Raw genomic sequence first — 22,759 nt, forward strand, 5'->3', positions numbered from 1 at the left:
TAAGTGAAGCAAGCCAGACAAAAAAAGGAGTTATGACTGTGCTATTATGAACTAAATATATTGTGTGACATATTGTATGATTCCACTTATGTAAAATGTAAATATAAATTAATTTATAAAGATGAAATTAGATTAGTGGTATTTGGGCTGGAGAAGGACTGCTAAGGGGTTTTCCTTTTTGAAGTAATGAATTTCTAAAATTTTTTGTGGTGATGAATGTACAATAATGTGATTATACTAAAAGCCTCTGATTATACACTTTGAATAATCATAGGGTATGTGAATATATCTCAATAAAACTGCTTTGTAAATAAATGTGCAAGAATAGCCAGAAATAGCAGCTATGTACAGTAGGGGAAGTATAGAGATTGAGAGGTGAAGAATTTTCTTTTTTTTTGCCTGTTTTTTATTAATATTATTGAAGTAATGAAAATGCCCTAATATTGGTTGAAGTGGTGAATGCACACTTATTGATTGTACACTTTGGATGAATTGTATGCTTTATTAATATGTATCAATAAAATTGATTTGTTTTTAAAAAAGATGGAACTAGGTTAGTGGTTATGTAGGCCTGGGGAAGGCTAGAGGGATTGAGAGAGAACTGCTAAGGGGTGTGGAATTTTTCCTTTTGGAGTAATGAAATTGGTCTAAAGTATTTTTGTGGTAATGACTGCACAAAACTGATTATACTAAAAGCCACTGATTGTACACTTTGGATAGACTTTATGGTATGTGAACATATCTCAATAAAACTGCTAAAAATTTTAAAAACAAAACCAAAAAGAACTTCTTTGGGGACTCTTGTTTTTGCATTCCAAGCTAATATCTGAAGCTCATTAAGAAAAGCAGGCTTAACTCAAAAGAATCATCATCCAGCGTAATCACCTATCTTTGACCCTGAACATCTCTGGGATGTTTCTGAAAATCATTCCATTCTCAAAGTGTAAATATTTACCCAACATTGGGAAAATCTGCAGTAAGTTCTGAAGAGAATGCTGAGGTCCTTTCTTCCTGATGGGTAGCAACTCTAAGGAACACACCTCTGGTAATTGTGCTGTTCTTTAGCTATGAAGATTCTCATCCTTCTTCTAAGTAAGGATCTATAAAACAGCAATGAAAATGAAAAATTCCAGTAAAGAAAGAAAGGAGGAAACTGAAAGAGGATAGTACTGAGATGAAAGGAATAGCAAGTTTAAAATGAACAAAATCTGAAAAATTGCTTCAAAGGTTCTTATAGTTCAGCTTTCTAAACCTTTTGGCACATAGACACTCAGTGTCATCAGATCTCTAGGGTATCTTCCTATGGATCAAGCAATCCACTTTTCACAAACCCAGATTTCCCCCATCTTTCCCTGGTAAAACACTGCTGTCATCTCAAATTACATAGTAATACATGGTCCCTCCTAATCTGTTCTCCATTCCAGGTGTAGAATTTCTCTTTAACTTCCCCGTGTCAAATCCGCCACTGAAATTTATTAGTTGAAAGCATTATGGGTATTGCTTGATGAATAATCGAAGTGAGCAGGGTTAGATTATACCTTTGTTATAGAGCTTATCTTGCTGAATTTGCGTTTTAGTCAAAACTGAACATTAGTTTCTCTAGAGCAAATCCAGGGAAGGAAAGACTGGTTTGTTTTGAACTGACCTTGAAGCCCTCAACTAAGTGCATAAAGAATCTGCTACTGGTCTGGAAAGATTCAAACATTTGTGGCATAATCAATTAAATTAAAAAATACCAAAACTTTTTGACATACAAAAAATTAAGTTCCTCACAGCTCAAAAAGGCATCTTGGAAAAAAAACTCCGGGCAGCATATTTATTTTTCAAAATGTACCAAGAATACCCTTATACATTTCTATATTAGATGTTTTAATAAATGACGTGTATTTTTTAAGGCAAAAATGAAGATGTTTCTTTTATTCAAAAAAGGTACATTGAGTCCAAAAGAAGTCACCAAATGAGAATATGCTAGTGACGACCAAATTCCCAAATCTGTGTTAAACTATCAAAATTTCAGAGGTCAGCCATCTTTTCCATTTTAAACCTTCTATTGATGTATAAAAGAAAAACAGCACAATTTCTACAGAGTGAGCAATAAATCTGGTTTGATGTGAAGATTATTTTTATATACCTTCCTGGGGGAAAAGAGCCAAAAATGCTTAATTTGACACCAAAATGGTACTACAAGTATAAACCAGACTATCAATTCAATATGTACTATAAATGTTGTTTCTTTCCTTCCTTCCAGTTCAGAAATACACCTTTAAGTACCTATCATTAGCCACGAAGTTTCAAATGCATGAATTAAGAATGTTACTATTCCCTAGTACATTAATTGGCTTACCATAACTCAAATGCTTGTCTTTTTCTTCAAAGTAAAAAGTTTGCTTTTTTCTGAGATTCACATCCTACTTTTTCAATGTAGCAGATAAAAGAACATCATGATTCATAATACCATGGCTACCATGAATACATAAAATAGAACAGATTTTCCAGCTACTTGGGAGAAACATTATGCGAAGTCTAGCATATGAACTTTACTACTTCCGCAAATATTCCGTTTATTTTACTATTTTCTTCATAGCAGAAGTGGATGGCTGAGGCCAATTTTAGAATTAAATCCCCAGTCTCTTAGAAGAGCCTCTCATACTCTAAAAACCAAATTCTTCTGTTACTTAAACGTGGTTTGCAATTAATATTTATCCTTACCATTCCTTCCCTTCTTTACCTGGGGGTGCAATTTATATGCCATTGGACCTTTTCAAAACCACACAAATTTTTCCAGCACATCTATATAATGCTTCTACAGAAAGACCTAATTTAATCCTGAAAATCCTGCCCAGTAATCCAAATCCAAAGAGAAATACTAGGAAACCTACAAAGTTGAACCAAAATATCATGTAACATTCAATAATCGCAAATATATTTATTACAATTTACAGATTGGTTAAACAGTTTTATATACAAATATAATTTTAGCTATAAAATCCCAACTGGTTACATTTAAATCACTGGATCTGTAGAAGCCAATTTAGAAGTTTTCTAGTCCCCTAATTTCACCTTTAAATTATAAAAAAATAAAATCTGATACTTTTTGATTTTAAGCTAAAGATGAATAGGTGTTGTTTTCACAATTCAACACTCAGAAATGGAAAACTTTACCTGTCTGAACAGTCTTTTTATATGCTACATTGACACTTAAAGCACCATAAGTTGAAATTGTAAAATGTTCATTCAAAACCACTTAGATTTTGTTTTTTAAATTGTGGGGATTTAACTTTGCTCTAACTAGGATTGGGATGAAACTGACGATTCTTGTTTTTCTCTTTCAGTTGAATTTAAAATGGTCCCTTCTGTCTTTCTCATCACCATCTGTCAACTTGTTTTAAAGAAGGGTAATATATGGGAGAATTCTTAACCAAGCCTTTAATATTTGGTAGTGAGGTTGGAATCCCAAGGGAATAATCCAAAATCCAGTCACTGTAAAGATATCTCATTATTTTCAAAGATGTAGAAGGGCTATATTTCAGAAACAAAACATGACCTAAGTCTCTGAAATAAAACAGTATGTTCAGTCTGGTTTTAAAAGAATACCTAGGGAGAAAAAGATGCTTTTTTCAAGGCAAACCATGCCTACCTTCCAACTGACGCAGATGGTGCTTGAAACAAGCCTGTATTCATCATATTATACTAGATCCTGTAAAAGCATTTCCTAAAGTAGAGGTGTACAAAATAAGTAGAATAAGGGCTCTGCAAAAACCTGACCAATTTTTGTGGTGTTGCACTCTCAGTGTGTATTTGTATGAATATATTTATTAACACTGGAGGCAGTTCTTAGAGCAAATCAGCTAGAAACAAAATAATGACCAGGTAGTTTATAAACTGAGGTAGTGACCCTGCAAGTACTTCTGATGAAAAATTCATTCCCTTACTGAAACGAGGTCAATATTAAGAGGACAATTCTACTTATCTTCCATTACCTGTGACAGGAGGCCCACGGAGGAAAATAATTCCATTAAAGAGTTAGATAATATTTCTTCAACCTAACATGCATGTCATGTAGCGCTAACCAACTAAACCAAGCACAATTAGTCACTGCAAAGACTATGACTCAAAAGCAAACTTTGGACTAAAGATATTAAGACTTTTCAGTTGTTAAATCTATAGTTCTATTCTCTCCTGAAAGGAGTCAGGCCTGGTCATTACTTCTCCCATAATTAAAATAGTGGAACACAATAAACTTGGATAGTGATTGTTGTTTCTATTTTACATTTCAAACCGGAAAATTCAGAAATGCCCATTTCCAAGTTCACAGTGTCACGCTGACAGGTTTTAAAAGTGACAGTGCTGAGGCATATTAATAACACTGGTTTTCTGTTGAGAGTATATAACGACAAAGCCAAATTGCTCTGAAATGTCTACCTTTCTCTAAGGAACTTCTAGGATTTTAAGTTTAAAAAACAGATTTCTATGATGCAATTATAACTTTCTGGAATCTTTTACAATTTCTACCTGTTGAAAGAAAACAAATAACCACATTCAACTAAGAACTACGGTAACATATATGGTACCCTCTCCAAAGAGCTGTTTGCACAAAAATTAAATATATTAGATGTTAAAATTTGGCAAAAATATGCAGCTTTCTCAAAGTAGTAAAGATTACAGCACAAAAAGGTTTGGTGACAGACCTTGGAAATATCTTAGGTAGAACTTAACCTAGAAATAAAAATCCACCACACATTTTCAACCAGTCATTTTTAAAAGAAAAAAAAAAGTGACACATGATAATGTATTTTAAGTTGGTAGTAAACACAAGAATATTTCTTATCCTTAAGGTAGAAAGGTCAAACAACTGAAATAAAAAACAAAAAAAATAAAAGCCCATTAATTTTCTAAATATTGGGGGGACCCCGAAATTTTTAGACAGGTACACATAATTTAAATTAGAAATGAAAATGGGCTTTGAACCCTATAAATATTGTTTCCCAAGAAAATAAGATTTGAAAGTGCAGAATAAAAACTTAAAAGGTCCCATTTTCACCTCAGCAAACAGATGGCATTCAAAAACACATCCAACTAAATGAAAAAGAAACGCCTTCAAAAAAGGAAGGACCAGAAATAATCACCATTTCATCCTACATTATCAGGTCTATGCTTCAAACCTGCACATTTGAGTGGGATATGTTGCAAAAAAAAAATTAAAGTAGGTTAATGAATGCAAATTGCATTTCCTTTAAAAAAAAAAGTCAAAGAACAACTGCCAATTTTTGTTTTTAAAAGAAACCTCTCATGTGAGAGGTAGCATATGCTAGGGCTAGAGGCTGTCAAATCTTTTTAACATTGCTCAAAAACATTAAGTCCTTTGAAGGATGCTTCCTGGAGTTTATTAAACATTCTTTCTCTGTGCTCAAATGTCAAGCAATATCCAATAGCATCTTCTGTTTCTTGAATTCGTTTCTGGAATCTGCATCCATCCCGTGCAAATTCTTCCCAGGGTCCTTTGCGGTCCTCATCACCACTTATATAATACTCAGTAACTTCTTCGAGAAAGGTTACCTATAAAGACAAAAACTAATTTAATAACTCTAGGGCCTTACAATCAGCATTGAGGTCAATAACCCTTTATGCTACTAATTCTTACAGAATATCACATATTTTACAGGAATATTTGGTTCCGACCGTAATAGTTAAAGAAAAAGTTCTGACTGGATGGCATTTTGACAAAACAGGAGGCAAATGCCACCTGGGTTTTTTTCATTCATTCATATATATTGTTCCTCCTTAGCTTCTGGTGTTAAAATGAATCCAGATGGGGACCTGAAATTTTCCTGCTCTTATTATTAACATCTACTTTTTTTCTTTTTTTTTTTTTAATTCCTTAAGGAAATACAGTTCTTTGATACTCTTCCCTTCCAAAATGATGTTTCCAAACAAAATATTTCAGAAAATAACTATGCCTAGAAGTTAGTGCTTTCATTATAGCACAAGGATTTTAACAGTATTTTCACTTATTTCTATTCTTTATTCTTTTTAAAAAAAATCACTTTTCAGTGCTTTCCAAATTTTGAATCATGAGCGTGTATTATTTTATATTATTACTTCTGTGATCAGAATATAGAAGAAAAAGTTACTTGATAAAGGGCAGCAAAATTTATTTATACCTTTAAAGCTATGTTACAAGAGACTGCAGTTAATACAGTAATAACTGAGAGTCAATACAAACTCTCTTTATATTCTCATTGAATATGCTATCACTATGTACACATGAAATTATAAATATTTTAATATACAGGATAACAAAGAATGGGTGACAGCCTCTTTTCACATACTTAATTTCTAATAGAAAAGTTTCTTTCTAAGATACCAAACTTCTAAAAAGTATATTCCTGCCTTAAAGTCTGTTCAATAGTTACATCAGCTAATCCCACTGTGGCCTATACTACTTTCATTCCCTTTACATCAGGCCAAGAAATGCCCCTGAGGACAATTAGTAGGTATGTAACACCTTACTAGATATTGCATTCTAGTCATTACACATGCATAGTATCACTAAGATAAATAATAAGTACTTATATAGTGCTTACCACATGCCAGGCTCTTTTCAAAACACTTTTTATCTCATTTAATCCTCCCATCAACCCAACGAGGTATGTACTACTGCCATCCCCATTGTACAAATAAGGAAACGGACAGAGAAGTTCACTTGTTTCTAAGTGGTATAATCAGGATTCAAACACTGAGTCTATGCCACGGCTCAAATTCCTGGACCTGAAAGCCTTGCTCTAAGAATCAGGCACTGTCATTATTCCCATATACCTAAAGAATGGCAAGGAGTCAAAGACGGTCACATAATTTCACCTTATGGTGGACATAGTCTTTTCTAAGTTTTGCTTCTAGAAGTTAATTAATAGTCAAGTCTCAGTTCATTTCACTCATCTCATTTTTACTCACTGGGAAAGCTAAAGTGAGACATGAGGCTGTCTCTTAACAATATGAGTTTTTAAAGGCAAGGCAATGAATTACTAGTTTTATTTACTCATCTCTTTCACATCTTGTGGTAACTCATGGGATAGATATTTTTATTCACATCAGATAAATGAGAGACTCCAGGCCATAAGAGGTCAAGAAGCTTCCCAGGCTGACTGTCTCCCCAAATCCCTTAACACGCAGGAGTAGAGAACACTAGGTCTCCAGATGTCAAGTGCTCCTTCCAATGCCCCACTTTGTTCCTTACTATTTACTGTAAATAGGGCATTTTGTCAGGGAGCCTCTTCACAGACATATGAACTAAAATTTAACTTTTAAAACATGACTTATCTGCTTTTATGGGTAAAACATTTAGAAACATTTTATACTGCAGGAATAGTTTCGAAGAATTAAGCTGACCATGTGGAGCCAAGAGACAGTACTGTGAAACTCCCTGATGCTGCAGAATCTGAGATCAATAATAACTCACCCACTTTTTCTTTCCAAATAAGGATAAAGGTTAACTAAATAAATTTTCCCTCTTCGATGACACACCCTTGTATGGTTTAGGGATTTTTTTTCAATTAATAACTTAGCTGAATAAATCAAGAAAAATGAAGCAATTCAAAAGACTCCTAAAATAAGATTAACCTAACAATGTGCTGTGCTTTAATAACATGCTCCATGAAGTTTTAAGACTAGCCTAGAAGTAGGAGGCAACTACTCAAGGTAAACCAAATAAGTGACCATCATTGTTTACATGATTATTAATCTGTAGTTGGCCAACGGCAACGTAGTATTGCATTCTTAAGAAAAGGCAATATATCATTCCCTGAAATGTTTTGATTGTCAATCAAAACCAAGTCATGTCAAAAAGTTCCTAATACTCATATTATTAATCTTTCATGGCAAACAACCAGATAAATCTGATTTGCTACTTGGTACCCTCACCACTTTGGGTTCTTCTGGAAATGAGTAAAAGACTGATAGCATATAAATAAAACATTGTCTGCAAATGACAGGCCACATTAAAACTATTTTAAAACTCTATGACTACAACAGGACCTTCCCAATCTCAAGAAAAACTAAACTGCATACACAAAGCTTAATTTTTCTGTTTCTTGTAAAGGGGTGAAAAGTTGAAGCCTGTTAGGCAAACTGCCCAGAAGAAAATAACACATTCCTGCTAAGATCTATACACTGGCATCTTCATTTTGGATAACAATCCTCTGTGAGAAAAAAAAAGAGGGGCCATCTGCATTTCCCAATCCCAGTATAGGAACTTGCAGGTCTTCTTCAAAAATATACACTACTATGCCTCCAAAAAAGTCATGCAGCTATATTTAGTCATATCAAAACAGAACAAGTATCAAAAATGTCAAAGAAAAGAAACAAACCTTTTTTCTTTTGATGTGGGCATGTCTTTCTCCAGAAAGAACTCCACACTGTATAAAGTCTGAACATTCACTTTCTTGGCTTCCTAACAGCTCTATCTTACAAGAAAGTAAAGTTTGACACTCAGAAATGGCCACAATGGACTCAAGCCGTCTCTCTGAGTTGCGATGACCTTTCCAATTTTTCCCTGATGTTTGAAAAGGCGCCTTAAAATTTAAAAGGTTGTAGGGATCACTGGAATTACAGAATGAGTTCCACAGTTTGAGGTTCTCTGCTTCATCTGCACTAGATTCCCAGTCATCTTCCTCTCCAGAACTAGAGTCAGAAGCCTCAGAAAGGCTTCCAGACGGGGCAGAATTCTCCAGCTCAGACTTGTCAGACACATCCTTCTCTGAATCAGAAAGATCTCCAGGAACAAGGCTGGCGGCAGTCTGAATTGTTGCTGTAAAGTTTTGAGGATTATAAGGATCTACACTGTAGAAAGAGTTCCAAAGGTGAAGCCCTTCAGAGTCCTGTTCAACTTCTGATTCTGAAAGTGAGCTCTCACTATCAAAGCCATCGTCCTCCGCATCCTCATCCCAGTCGTCACCTTCAGAATCAGAACTTGCTTCCAGGTCACCGGCTGCACCTCCCAAAATGTAATCTATCAGTCTGTTACTACAAGCTGGTCTGGCAGAAATGGGATGGTCTTCTTCTATGTCTGAATACGCAACTACACGTATTTGGTCCTGTCCAGGCTCTTTTGCCCCAGATACCCGACCAGATGGACAGCTTTCCAAAGGGTCCTGTTTTTCCGGAATAAACGGAACCTCTTTAGTCAACAATTCTATTTTTTCTTCCCGAGCGGTTTCAGGACAGTCTCCTGCAGAGGGAACAGACTGTGTCGGGTTAGCCCTACAGTGCTGCAGATCAAGCCGCAGAAGACTATGCTCCTCCTCCAGACTGTGGTAGCCATGATCTTGGTCGGGAGTGGGTAGCGCCTGTCCCTTGCTAGCCTGCTGAAGGAATTCCAGCCGCTTCATGCGAAGATGCTGAATCTCTGGCAGGCCTTCTCTAGAAGGAGGTGGACATTCCTGCCAGGAGGCACCAGTGATCTCTGTCCGCAGTGGCTGGGGATGACAATGGTCATCAGTCAGACAGCTGCTCTCTGGGGCTAGTGCCTGGAAATCAACTAGCTCCCCACTTCCAAAGGTGTTCTGATAGCTGAGCTCGACCGGGGGAAGGCAGTCCAGATAGGAGGGGTTCAGCAAACAGGAGACCACGTTGACATTGCTTAAGCGCTGAAGGTCTAAAGGCCCTATGGGCAAAGAGTCACGTTCCCGGTCGGAAAACAGACCGGCTTGAAGGCTAGTATTCGGCAACAGCTCCACTCCCCATAGCTGTTGCTTTGAGAGAAAAGCGTGTGCCGCAGGGTCCAAAGCACTTGCCTCGGCTTTAAGTTCCAATTCTAGATCTGGGGACGAGCACTGCCAGAGGATCCCCTCCTCGAGCCAATCAAGGGGGCTGGAAGCCGAGTCATCCGAGGGGTCGAGCAGCGAGCTCACAGATTTCTGCGCGGTGGAGGTGGCGGGTTCCTCCCTTCCCCTCAGGGCTCTGAGGGCGCTGTAGCCTCCAGCAAAATCTAGCCATCTGGTAGGAATCATACCACCGAAAAGCTGGCTCCAAATCAGCAGCTTCTGAAGCAAGGTGGGGAGGGGCGCAAAAAGCTGGGAGACCAGCTTCATCCAGTAGCTGGTCCGAACCTCGGGCTGGGGAGAGGAAGCCAGGTGGGGGTTCCCGGAGTTTTCTGGGGCAGCAGGTGTCGGGAACTTGGACGAAGAGCTTGGCCGTGATCGCCGAGGAAAAAGGAAGGACAGCCGGAACCCGGAGCCCGCCGGAAGGGCAGACCGTTTCCGCGATCCGTCTGCTCTCGGCTCCATCTCCTTTTTCTTGGCAATCTCTCGGGTACCCGGAGCTCAGCGGCTGGAGGTCGGAAGAGATTTGAAGGCGGCCTAAACAGTCTCGTCCTTACCTAGCGGCGGAGTCGCTGCTCCAGGCCGAACCCCGGGCCAGCTCAGGAGCCACAGAGGAAAACGGGTTCGGCGGCAGGCGGCGGACCACAGTCCGGGACGGGAAGCGCTGGACGCTGAGGCTGAGGCGAAATCCATCCTGGCAGAGGAGGTTTCTAGTCCGCTCGAGGTCTCACCACCATAGATAGGAAGCCTCCCGCGGCAGCGGCGAATTTCCACGAGACGGACCGTTAAAAAGCCCCTTAGCAGCGCGACAGCGGAAGGACTGGCTAAGCAAGCAGACGCGGATGGAAGCAAAGCCTAAAATGGCCGCAGGGCGGGCACCGAGGCAGGACACCCCCTAGGCAACCGGATGAGACGACGGTTGTCGGCGCTTCTACGCCACTAACCCTGCGCCGCAGAACGTCACTTGCCGAGCACCAGGGGGCGGGTCTTGGCGTGCACTTCCGCGTTGCCACTGATTGGTCGCGCCCTAATTCCCTGTCGGCTTCCTTACTCTCGGTAGACCCACCTCGCACGCGGAAGGTTGCATCAGCTTGGCCGAGGTTCTACTCATGCGCAGTTGTTTCCTGTGGTCTCCTAGGAGATTGCCCTAGCCGCCGTCTTTACTAAAGGGAAGGAAGATGGGAAGTGTTTCCAAATAAACGGAGAATTCCCTGGAGCCCTTTTAATGGCCTAATACACTTTTAATGGTCTCATCCTAGACGTGCATATAGCGGGATTTCCGGTACTGTATGGTTAATGCTGAGTGGATCATCAACCTGAGACCTTAATATATAAGAGTTGGGTATTTTACTGTGTAAATTCAAGTCTGGTGTTTAAGAGATTTAATCTGATTAAGGAGTGAAAAAAATCTTAAAGTGAAAAAGGAATCATTTTTACGCATTCTTGCACCCTAGGCTTTAAATCACTAATGTTGGGGTGTCCCTCGCGTAGGGGAGCCCCAGCGCAAGGAGTACGCCCCGTAAGGAGAGCGGCGGCGGGGGGGAGAAAGCACAGATCATTACTTTTTGAAAAATTGGGAACTGGTTATTTAAATTGCTATATTTGATTCTCTCCTGTGCATCTGGCCTTTGACATAAGACTGCCTTGTAAGTCTTGACAGGAAAATAAAGTGTGAAGCAGCCTCTTAAAGCCCGCTATCAGCTAGAGGGTGGAGGGGAGGACTGCTCTGTACACATAGATAATGTGTTGCCATGGCTGTGTGCATGCTGGTAAAGACAAGATGTCCTTGAACTGGCAAGCTGACTGGCACTTTGGCAGATTATGAAAACCTCAGTTAATTATGCTTATTTTAAAAGATTTTGCTTGTCCTGAGGTAGAGTGTAGAGCTTTTGACTTTTTCAGAGTCAGCATCACCAACACATGCGCCACCTTCAAAATCTGATTTCCATGTAGCCCACACTCTGACTACCACCTCCTATTTTCCAACTCACTGCCTTGTGTATCCCTATTCAACTACTTAACCTCACAGAGACCTCATCCACTTACTCATCCATCATACTCTTCGCTTCCCTCTTTACCCTGCATGAATTCCATGATCCAGTACTTCTTGCAAAGACCCTTAATTCTCTTGCTCTTCTACTCCTACTGTTTTCTCTGTCAAAATTCCAACCCTAGTTAAACACAACTACCCACTTATTCTGAGCCTACGCCCCTGCAGCGAATCCTTCCTGGATTCATATTTATGATCACAAGTCTCACCAATGCCAGGCACTCCTACAATTCCCTGGTAGCTTTTCTTCTTCTACACTCTGAGACTTTCACAACAGTTCTTTCTTCATATTCTAGCGTTCTCCATAAATACACATTCTCAGCTTATGATCACACCTCATATTTCATTGAGAAAATAGATTAATTTGGGAATAAAACCTCTTCTTTCTGCCACCAAATCCACCAATCTTCCTGCATTTGGATCAGCATACTCTGCCTTCAATCCCATTAGAAGCTAAGAGGCCTCCTAGACCCTATCTTTTATTTCTGTGCAAGGAATTCAGAGTTCCATTATCCCTCTTTCCATACCATAAGTTTCTCGCACTAAAAGATTATTCACATTAATATAGTTTAATATCACATCTTTTTTTAAAAAAATCACCCAAGATATATGATCTTCCCAGTTTCTGCACACCACAGCAAAATTGCTCAGTTCTGTATACTTAAGATTCTACTTTCTCATCACCTATTCTCTCTTCAACCCACTCCACTGTAGCTTTTCACCCCACCACGCATTCAAACAGCTCTTATTAAGGTCACCAAGACCATTTCACTAAATCCAATTCTCTGCCTCTACTTCTTTTGCAACTGTATACTTCTCTGAGCATAGTAATTCATTGGCTGCTCCTTCTCTAAATGTTGGCATGCCCCAGAGCTCAGCCCACCTATGTCTTTTTTCCCTACCCTCTTTAACTTGAGTGATCTCATCCAGTTCCATGGCATTAAATACCCCTAAATGCTAATATTTCCATATCTAAACTTCCAGATTTCATACTACTACTTTACCACTTGGATGCTGTGATGGTTAAGCTAATGTGTCAGCTCAGCCAGGTAATTGTGCCCAGTTGTTTAGCTAAGCAAGCACTTGGCTAATTGTAATACAAGGACATTTATGGACTGTAGTCACCAGTGACTTTACTGCATAGCTGATTACATTTACATCAATCAGGGAGATTGCCATCAGCAGTGAGTGATGCTTTATCCAATCAGTTGAATGCCTTAAAAGGGGAAGTGATTCCAGCATTCAGGAGAATTTCCCAGCTGGTTTAGACAGCCAGCATCTCCTAGAAACTCATCAAGGACCTTCATTGAACTTTCATTGGAGCCCCTGGTTTGCAGCCTGCCTGCAGAACCTGGACTTGTGCATCTCCATGGGCACGTGAGAGACGCTTATAAAATCTCTTACTATTGACAGATACCTCCTGTTGATTGTTTCCCTAGATAACCCTGACTAATACAGACGCCTACCAGACATCTCAAACTTATGATCAAAACTTTTTTTAATGATTTTTATTTTTAAAGCAGCTTTATATTACATAAATGTTACATAAAAATAAGAGATTCCCATATGCCCCACTCCCACCCCCTCCCACATTAACAACATCCTTCATTAGTGTGGTACATTTGTTACAATTGATGAACCATATTGAAGCATTGCTAGTAACCATGGACATTATATTACATTATCGTTTACACTGTCCTGCACAATTTTAAAAGGTATGACAAAATATACAATAGCCTGTATCTGTCACTGCAATGTCATGTAGGACAAATCCAATATCCCAAAAATGCCCCCATATTACACCAATTCTTCCCTTTCCCATCTCTCAGAACCTCTGGTGGCTACTCCCTTTATGTCAGTGATGATTTCTTCCATTGCTAGAATAATAGTAAGTCCATAGTAGAATATAAGTCTACTTTAGCCCATTGTTCACTCCCCAATCTTGAGGATTTGGGGATGGTGATGCCTACTTCTAATTGAGAGGGGTCTTAGTTCGCCTCGGGCATATGGAGAGAGCTAGCTTGCTTACAATTGCAGACACTCTCTGTTCCTTGGGATGGGTGTTGTCCATCATCATCTTGTTAGTTGTCCTGGATGAGTCCAATGAACTGGAAAGTAGGTATTGCAACTCTGCTGAAATTCAGGGCTCAAATGGCACATGGATGGACCAAAGATTTAAGTCTCTGGGACATACATTTATCAAGTATAATGCTAATTATGGTTCAATTAAAGGGGCAGAAGAGTCATGTGTAGACAACCTATAAACAACCTATAAATGAGTCTAACTCTATTATACCGGGGAGCATAAATTCCAAAGTAAGGCCCAAATTCCTGAGCTGTCTGCCTTACTTATAGTTCCTGGATATCTCTAGAGCCCTCACGAGTCCCACTATTTGAAGCACTGTTTACTGTGGCAGTCAATGAGATCTTGCCAAGGCCTGCATAAACATAACCTCTGGAATGACCTCCCAACTCACTTTGAAATCTCTTAGCCATAAAAACTCATTTATATTTACCATTTCCCCCATTTGGTCAAGGCAAAACAAATCTTGATTTAGTTCCACCAAACCCATCTTCTCCATCTCAGTAATGCAGTACTCTTCACTCAGTTGCCAAAGCCCCAAACTTTGGAGTGATCCTCACCTGTTCTCTTTCCCTCAGTCTACTTCCAATCCATCTGAAAATCCTAATGGCTCTCCCTTCAAAATTTATCCAGAATGTGACATTTCCCCACCCCCAAGCCACCATTATTTCCCTTCTAGACTACTGCAAAAGTCTTCTCTTCAACCTGCTTACATTCTTGCTTTGAACAGGAGCCCGAATCTTTTCAAATATAAATTGGAACTGTTGCGTCCCTCTGGCAAAACTTTCTAATGGCGTTCCCATCACACTAAAAATAAAATCCAGAGTTCTGATTGGCTTTAACACTCAGTTCAATGTCTCCTCTGCAAATCCCCCTCTGCCTTGCCCACCCCTTTCCTCTTCCACCTTTCTACCCGGTCCTTACCATACATACCATACTATTTGTTTTCATGCTTGCCTCCCTAACTAGACTGTGAGTTCCTTTAATAGGATCCACACCCTTGTCATCTTACTAGCTGTTGTGCCTGGCACCCCCACCTGATCCAGAGAAGGCCATCGTGTTGTCTGCTGAATCAGATACCTCCAAAAGTGTCCACCATCAGAACTGCCTCCCAATATAAAATGCTGCTTCAAAAAGACCTTTCATATCCAATCTAATCTTTGGTCCCCCCAAAACCTGACAAGTCACTTCTTTGTCACCTCTCCAGCTCAGAAAACCTCACCTCTGGGGCTTCTTTTGTTTCTCTTCTCCCTGGGCAACCTCTCTTCCCCACTTCCCAGCTCTCATTCCCACTCCCTCAGGGCAGTTCAGATTTCTACCCCATTTGGCCAAGAAATTTCCTTAACTAAAAATTCTTGCCAGATCCAAGTTCTAACTTTTAAAAGGTCCACAGGGACTTGTCCAGAACTGCAGTGACACCTCAAAACCACTTAAAAATCCAGCTGGTAACATTTCCTACTGTTTATTACTAAAAATCCCTTGGAAGCCCCAGAAAATCCCCCAGAATGAAATATGAATCCCCACTGGGAAGTTTTGAACACTTCTGGTAAAATGCCTAAACAAAGGTTACCTCACCCCCACCCTCCATTTGGAGGGTTCCATTTATCTCTGTGACCCCCAGCAAGGTACTTGGTTTGGGGCCCATGCACAACTCCAAAGGATGTCATTCACACTGTACTCTTTGTGCAAGGAGGCAGGCCACTAGGTTGCACTGATAAGCAGGGTGTTTGTTGTAAGAATGAATGAATGAGACATGCCTACTTCCCATTAGTTGTAATGGAAAATGACATCAAGTATATTTAAAGCATTTTGAAAACTATCAAGTATTATATAAAAAATAAGGGAATATATTAAACATTGCTTAGAAAAGGTTATACAAGGTTTGGAGTCAAACAGACCTGGGTTAAATTCCAACTCCAAGAGTATCTGGCTGGGTACCATTAGGCAAGTTGCTTAATCACTCTAAGCTCTAGTTTCTTCTCTGTAAAATAGGGATAATGATACTTACCTGAACAAGTTGTTGTGACATCAGATTTAGCTGGCAAATGTAAAATGCCCAGTGCAGTGGCACAGTGCATGTAAAAGGTACCATTTGTAAAAGGACTATTATTTTCATCTTGTACCTCAGACATTTTAATCTAAACATTTATTTAAACATCAACCAATCTTGAAAATGATAGCTTTGTTTTTCTCAAATGTCATTTATTAGAAAATACAATTCCAGAGAAAGTAGGAGATCCAAGGGAGTCGGGGAAGTGGGTACAGTACACAGACCTCTTTAATTAAGGGACATAGAGGGTGAAAATAAAATGGGCTACAGGCAAAAAGCCAGTAACACATCGATGGTCCATTCATCTAGAAAAGTCCCAGCCCCAGCCCCCACTTCCCCAACAACGCCCCACAGCAGCCAGCTTCATCCCTGGCATTTTCATTTTCAAAGAAAAATTTAAACTGCTTTGCTGCCCTGTGGTTTCAGTGGATGGTGCTCCCTTCTCCAGTTATGGAATGAGATGGCAAAAGAGGGGCTTTCTGATCCTTCGAGTTGGGGAGGAATATGCTAGGTAGGTCCTGGTGAAGGACAGCTTCCGGAAGATCCTCACCGTACTTCACCATCGCGGGGCACATCCAGCTGATTCTGGTTTTAAAAATTAATATCAAATTCAAAGTCTCCCCCTCTTTTTTCAAGGAGGACAGCCCTCTGGAGTGGAGTGCAAAAGAGTGAGTTTTAAATCCATCTGGCAAGGAATAAAGAGTGTTAGGAGATAAGAGATCCAGTCTCTCTCTTCCAGCTCCTGAGCTCAGCTTCAGCAGAGTAATCACGGCTCTAACCCAGCCTCCTTCTGGCCTAAGAGTCACAACAGTTGTGACCGAGTCCCCCCACCTCTCGCTTTCCTTCACTTAGGGCATTCCTTTGGCTCCAGATTAAATAGGTTTATGGCCCCACAGAACCAAATAAATTCTTATAAAAAATGTGACACAAAAGAAGCTTGGGAAAGAAGCAGCACAAAAGAAAAAAGTGGAGGGAGATAGGGAATGGTAACAGGCAGCCACACTGAACATCTCCAGCCTAGTGGCCCCTTCCCAGGGCCGAGATACCCTCGGGCCAAACTAAAGCTAAGGGTTGAGGCTGAGGCTACCAGAAAAAAATGAAGGGAGAGACCTATGGGGGAGTGCCCCCAGCGTATTCACAGGGACCAGATGGCCCCGAGAAGGGCAGAGAGAACGAGAGGACAAGGGATTAGAAGACAGCACTCAGGACAAATCCTAACAAGGTAGGGGAAGATGGGAGGAGACCCCCCCACCCCCCCAAAAAAAGAGCATGGGTCCCTGAATACAGGTCCTTGGCAGAACCCCATTACAGAAGGCCCTTCCTGCACACATATGTATCACACACATAGCTCTCCTTTGGAGGCAAAAATCAGAAAGGCCCAGCTGCACAGGCCTCAGTCCAGCACACGCAGCCCTCCCCGTCCCTCCCCCACCTGCTCTTGGAGAGGGAGAGCTCTAATCAAGGACCCACTGGGCCCCTCCCCAAACAATTCCTGTAGATAGAAAAAAAAAACAAAATAAAAAAACACAAAATCAACCAACCTAGGGAAAAGTCCAATAAGAACCTTAATCATACGAAAGGTCCAAATAATCTTCCTCTCTTGCCTTCTGAGGCATATGTATGTCCCTTTTCACAAGGCTGCCTGTCCAGTTAGGACAACATTACTATTTCATTTTTTAAAAATAAAAATAAAGTTAGCCACCCACCCACCCCCAAAATACCACTTTCTACAACCTACCCCACACATACCCCAAACCAGGCATTGCTCCCTTGACACAAGGTAAACTTAAAAATTTTGCTGCAACCTCACAGCTTTCGAGAGGCTGCTCTCATCACAACCCACCCGTGTTCCATCTGCCGAGGAAGGGCTGGCTCAGAGCACTTTGCTCTCCCTACCTCCTGTCGTGGAGGACAGCTCCACCTGGACAGGCCGGAAGGATGCCAACAGCCCTACCAGGAAGAGTCACTCTGGGAGACTCCTCTTCCCCAGCTCCCACAACACTGTAGGGGCGGGGCCAAGGCTCCAGTGGCTCACAAGGTCCCGTGACTTCGAGATCCCAGCTCGAACCAGCCAGTCTTCTCCTGAGTCAGGTCCAGCTCTCGAAGGCGGATGTGTACCTCCCCGAGGAGGACATTCTCCCAGAATCCTTGTTCACTCAGCACACTCAGCTGTAGCTCCCGCTGCTGCAGGTCTCCCTTGGGGATCCCATCATACACCAACTGCAAAGGGGAGGTTGGGAAGAAAGAGAAATGGTGAGAGAGGGAAGAGGAATTTGGAGGGAACATGGAAGTGTGAGATGCTTACATATGGTCTCATCTGGCTGAGGCTACAGCTGCTATATCTCCCCAATCCTACAGAATCTGAGGGATTCTGTGCACAGGAAGTACACAGAAACCAAGGGAAGCTTTAAGGAACTTTGTTCTTAGCTCAAAGTTCAGACAGGTGAGGGTTTTTTATTGTGGCCACAGATCATTTTCAGCATAGGACCAGCAGGTTCTTCCTGCCCATAGGCCAGGGCCCAGGCCAGACCAGACTGTGGAGTCCCTGCCCTTAGGGTTGGCAAACTTCTTGTGGAAAGGGCCAGAGCATAAATACTTTGGGCTTGGCAGGCCTACTGTCTGTGTCCCAACCACTCAACTCTGCTAAAGCAACATGAAAGCAGCCAGAGACAATCTAAAATTAATGGGTGTGGCTGTGTTCCAATAAAACTTTATTTATAAACACAGGCTTAGTTGAGGACCTCTGCCCTGTCCCACCAACTTCCACACACACCATCTCGTTGTAGGTGGGGTTGCAGGTTTTCCGGGCCACTTTGGTTTTCCTCTTGGTGGTTTTCTGAGGGTCAGGAAGGAGATAAATCTTCACATAAGGGTCAGGGTCATTCCCATCCTGGAGCAGTTGCTGCAAGGGAATGAGAATAAAAACGATGACCCTTCTGTCAGTCTCTTTATCACCACCATTCCTGTGATCACAGCCTGATCCAGACCTCATCTCCCACACCTGGCTTCTTGCAACCGCACTTGATTTGTTTGCCTGCTTCTCAACTTACTCCATTCTGATGGAAATATCCATCATGGCAACTTTAGGTGTTCTACTGAAACATCAATCAGATTGCCCATTAGACCAAGCCTACATATTTTTTTAATTAGAGAAGTTTATGATTTACACAAAAATCATGCAGAACTACAATGTTCCCGTATACCACCCTATTATTATTAAATAACACTTTGTATTAGTATGGTACATTTGTTACAACTGATGGAGATTTTAAAAATTGTACAAATGACTGTAGTCCTGTGGTTTACATTAAGGTTCACTGTTAAGGTTGTACAGTCCTATGCTGCTATTTTAATTTTCACTCAAGTAACATATATACAATCTAAACTTCCCCTTTTAACCACATTCAAATATATAATTCAGTGTTGTTAATTACGTTCACAATGTTGTGCTACCATCGCCACCATCCATTACCAAAACTTTCCTATCAAATCAAATAGAAACTCCGTACAATTTAAGCCTTAATTCCCCATTTCCTACACCCACCCTAGCCCTGATAACCTATATTTTTATTTCTGACTCTGTGAATTTACTTATTCTAATTATTTCATATCAGTGGGATCATACAATACTTGTCCTTTTGTGTTTGGCTTAGTTTATTCAACACACTGTGTTCAAGGTTCATCCATATTGTTGCATATACCAGTATTTCCTTTCTTTTTAAGGCTGAATAATCTTCCAATGTATGGATATACCACATTTTATTTATTCATTCCTCAGTCAGTGAACACTTAGACTGCTTCCACTTTTTGGCAATTGTTGAATAATGCTGCTATGAATATCAGTGTGCAAATATCTGTTCAAGTCCCTGCTTTCAATTCTTTCAGGTACATACCAAGTAGGAGGATTGCCTGGTCAATGGCAGTTCTATAGTTAGCTTTCTGAAGAACCATCCAGCTGTCTTCTACCACCATTTCACATTCCCACCAACAACCAATGAGTGTATTTCTCTGCATCATGTCTGACAAGTCTATACTTTTTTTCCCTAAGATTTATTTATTTCTTACCCCCCCACCCACTTCATTGTTTGCACTCCCTGTCTACTTGCTGTGTGGTCTCTGTGTCTGCTTGTCTTCTTTTTAGGAGGCACCAGGAACCAAAACCAGGACCTCCCATGTGGGAGGGAGGCACCTAATCACTTGAGTCACCTCCACTCCCTGCTCATTGTGTTTCTTATTGTGGCATCATCTTGTTGCATCATCATTTTGTGTCAGCTTGCTATACTAGCCTATCTTGTCAGTTTGCTGTTTTTTTTTTTTTGTTTTTTTTTAGTTCGTTGTCTTGCTCATTTTTTTTAGGAGACACTGGGAACCAAATCCGGGACTTCCAATGTGGTAGGTGGGCACCCAACTGCTTGAGCCACATCCATTTCTCAAATCTATACTTTTTATCTAAACATTCAAGGCAACCCACAACATGTCTTTTTGGGATGAACCAACATGTCCTCTGGCATCTTCCTGCCACAATGTCCTTGCCTGTTTCATACTTTGGTCCACTTAATCCCTCAGACTGGAGACACGTCAGAGAGATTAAGTTGCTTGCCCAAGGTCAGCCAACTAGTCAGTGATTTACCTAGCTTGGTCCTTCTAAAACTTGTCAGATCATACCACCAAACCCTCCAGTGGCTCCCATCTCCTCAAAGCAAAAGTGAAAGTCCTTACTGTGGGCCCCCCCACCCCGGCTCTGACCCCCAGTGCCCTCTCTGACCTCATCTCCTGCTCATTCCCTTGTACCATCAGCTATAGCCGTACTGGCCCTTGCAGCTTCTGACTCACACCGGGCAGGCTCCTGCCTCAGGACTTTTGGATTTACCTGCTCCTCCCTCACTTCTTCTCCATCTCTGTTGAACTGTCTCATCAACGAGGGCATCCCTGACCACTCTAGACACAAGTGCCCCTCCCTTCAATCTACCCCGACATTCTTTCTCTGCTTTATTTCTCGCCATAGCCTTAACTGCCATCTAACAAGCCCAGTATTTTACTCAATTATTTATGTGTCTGCCTCTTTTAACTAGAAGGTGAGCTCCCCAAGGCCAAGGGTTTTTGTTTGTTTTGTTTATTCCTCTATCCAGAGCTAAAGTATAAGTGCCTGGCACGTGGCAGTTGCTCACAATGGTGTAAGAGTGAAACCCAGCTCTATCTGATTCCAAAGCTCATGTTCCTCCTGCCACATCCCACTGCTCCAACCTCCGCCCAGGGCCTAGCATACTGCAAGTACTCAATAAAAGTTCCCTTTGCCTTCCATTCAAATGTTCTTGAAATCCTAGTAATTATAAACTGCTTTGATTTAGCTCAGTGATGTCATGTGCCTGCCTTATCTCTATAAAGAGGTAATAAACCAGGAAGCAGACATGGCTCAACTGATAGCGCATCTGCCTACCATATGGAGGGTCCAGGGTTCAACCCCCAGGGCCTCCTGACCTGTGTGGTGAGCTGGCACACGTGCAGTGCTGCTGCGCACAAGGAGTGCACCCCGCGAGGAGAGCTGCCCCACATGAAAAAAGCGCAGGTGTGGCGTTGTACACATGGAGAGCTGACACAGCAAGATGACACAACAGAAAAGAGACGCAGTTTCCCAGTTCTGCTGGATAATGCAAGCGGATGCAGAAGAACAGTGAATAGACACAGAGAGCAGACAACGGTGGGGAAGGGGAGAAATAAATAAATCTAAAAAAAAAAAAAAAGGTAATAAACCCCTTGGCCTCTCCCTTATAATAATTATCATAATAATTATTATTTTCATTACTTGTTACCTCAGGTACTATGTTAGGTGCTTTATACGAATTATCTCCTTTAATCCTACAACCCAGTATGGTAGGGACTAACATCATCCTCATTTTAACAATGCTCCGAGTAATTATTTACTTGTCAAAGACCACAACTACTAAAAAGCTGCATCTTGTATCATGTGGTCCTACCATGGGCCTGGCATGATGTGGGACCCAGGGCCCGCCACCCCCAATTCCTCAGCACGCAGCCACCTGCATGATGTAGGCATAAGTTAAAGGTTAACAGCCCTCCCTTAGGGGAGAGAATGTACAGATGATTATTACAAACTCTAATCTTCCCAAAACAGTAAACATCCGTGGTAAAGTCTTTCCTATGAGCACAGTAAAAAATTCACCAGACCCATATGTAGGCTTCACGTGACCCTAGCAGAAACCCTGTTCTCATCCTCTATGGCGTGACATTGCTCTGAGACCCTTTATACACCCCTCATTTTCCCATCTCTGCAGAGCACTATCTTTATTCTCTCTGAACCACAGCCATCAAAGGTTCTCTCCTGTCCTTAAGTCCCAATAAAGCTTCTGCCTGACTAAATGCCAGGTGTGTTCTTTGGTCTCACAGCCACACCAGCTCGTGCCCCTCAGGAGCTGGGTTGTAACAATTGGCAAGCCATGAGACTGAAGGGCATGAGCACAGGGAAAGGAGGACCGTCAGGGGAAATCCCAGGTTGGCCTATAGCATCCATGTGGGGAGGGGTGGTATCCCTCCAGGACAAGTGGGGACAGCTGAGACAATATGAGGATGCCCCAAAACCTCCAGCAGGTATGCTGGTTGTGCTACAGCAGACAGCAGAGCAGCTGCACTTAAATAAGGGAAAGGGAGCCTGTCAGATAGTGGCACCTGAAGTATGGCCCCTGTTAGGAGACCTGCGGGTGGCCGTCAAGGCAGAACAAGCATCAAGGGCCTCTGTGCACCAC

The 22,759-nt window shown here is 41.4% G+C and overlaps 2 protein-coding genes across 6 annotated transcripts in view; both read right to left on the reverse strand.

Moving 5' to 3' along the window:
- Positions 1-1,886: 1,886 nt before the first annotated feature.
- Positions 1,887-16,116, reverse strand: PPP1R15B (protein phosphatase 1 regulatory subunit 15B). Its single transcript, XM_004459078.5, has 2 exons — positions 8,364-16,116; positions 1,887-5,556 (listed from the first exon to the last, which is right to left on the reverse strand). The coding sequence occupies exons 1-2, from the start codon at positions 10,278-10,280 to the stop codon at positions 5,335-5,337; spliced, it is 2,139 nt and encodes a 712-aa protein (XP_004459135.2). The 5' UTR covers positions 10,281-16,116; the 3' UTR covers positions 1,887-5,334.
- A 13-nt stretch (positions 16,117-16,129) lies between these two features.
- The window catches only part of PIK3C2B (phosphatidylinositol-4-phosphate 3-kinase catalytic subunit type 2 beta), an 81,561-nt gene continuing 74,931 nt past the window's right edge, over positions 16,130-22,759 (reverse strand). For all 5 annotated transcript variants that reach the window (XM_058275034.2, XM_004459079.5, XM_012525377.4 and 2 more), the window contains 2 exons: positions 18,772-18,900; positions 16,130-18,218 (listed from right to left, as the gene is read on the reverse strand). In XM_058275034.2, coding sequence (XP_058131017.1) covers positions 18,030-18,218; positions 18,772-18,900 — 318 coding nt within the window. In that variant the 3' untranslated portion in view covers positions 16,130-18,029. The remainder of the gene's footprint in view (positions 18,219-18,771; positions 18,901-22,759) is intronic.

This window comes from Dasypus novemcinctus, chromosome 13 (assembly GCF_030445035.2).
Source record: "Dasypus novemcinctus isolate mDasNov1 chromosome 13, mDasNov1.1.hap2, whole genome shotgun sequence".
NCBI lineage: Eukaryota > Metazoa > Chordata > Mammalia > Cingulata > Dasypodidae > Dasypus > Dasypus novemcinctus.

Bases quoted from the DNA above. Each gene is read 5' to 3' on its own strand.
- PPP1R15B (XM_004459078.5), bottom strand. From the start codon at position 10,280: ATGGAGCCGAGAGCAGACGGATCGCGGAAACGGTCTGCCCTTCCGGCG. The intron at 5,557-8,363 runs GTTTGTTTCTTT...TTGTCTTTATAG, and splicing joins CCCACATCAAAAGAAAAAAG to GTAACCTTTCTCGAAGAAGT.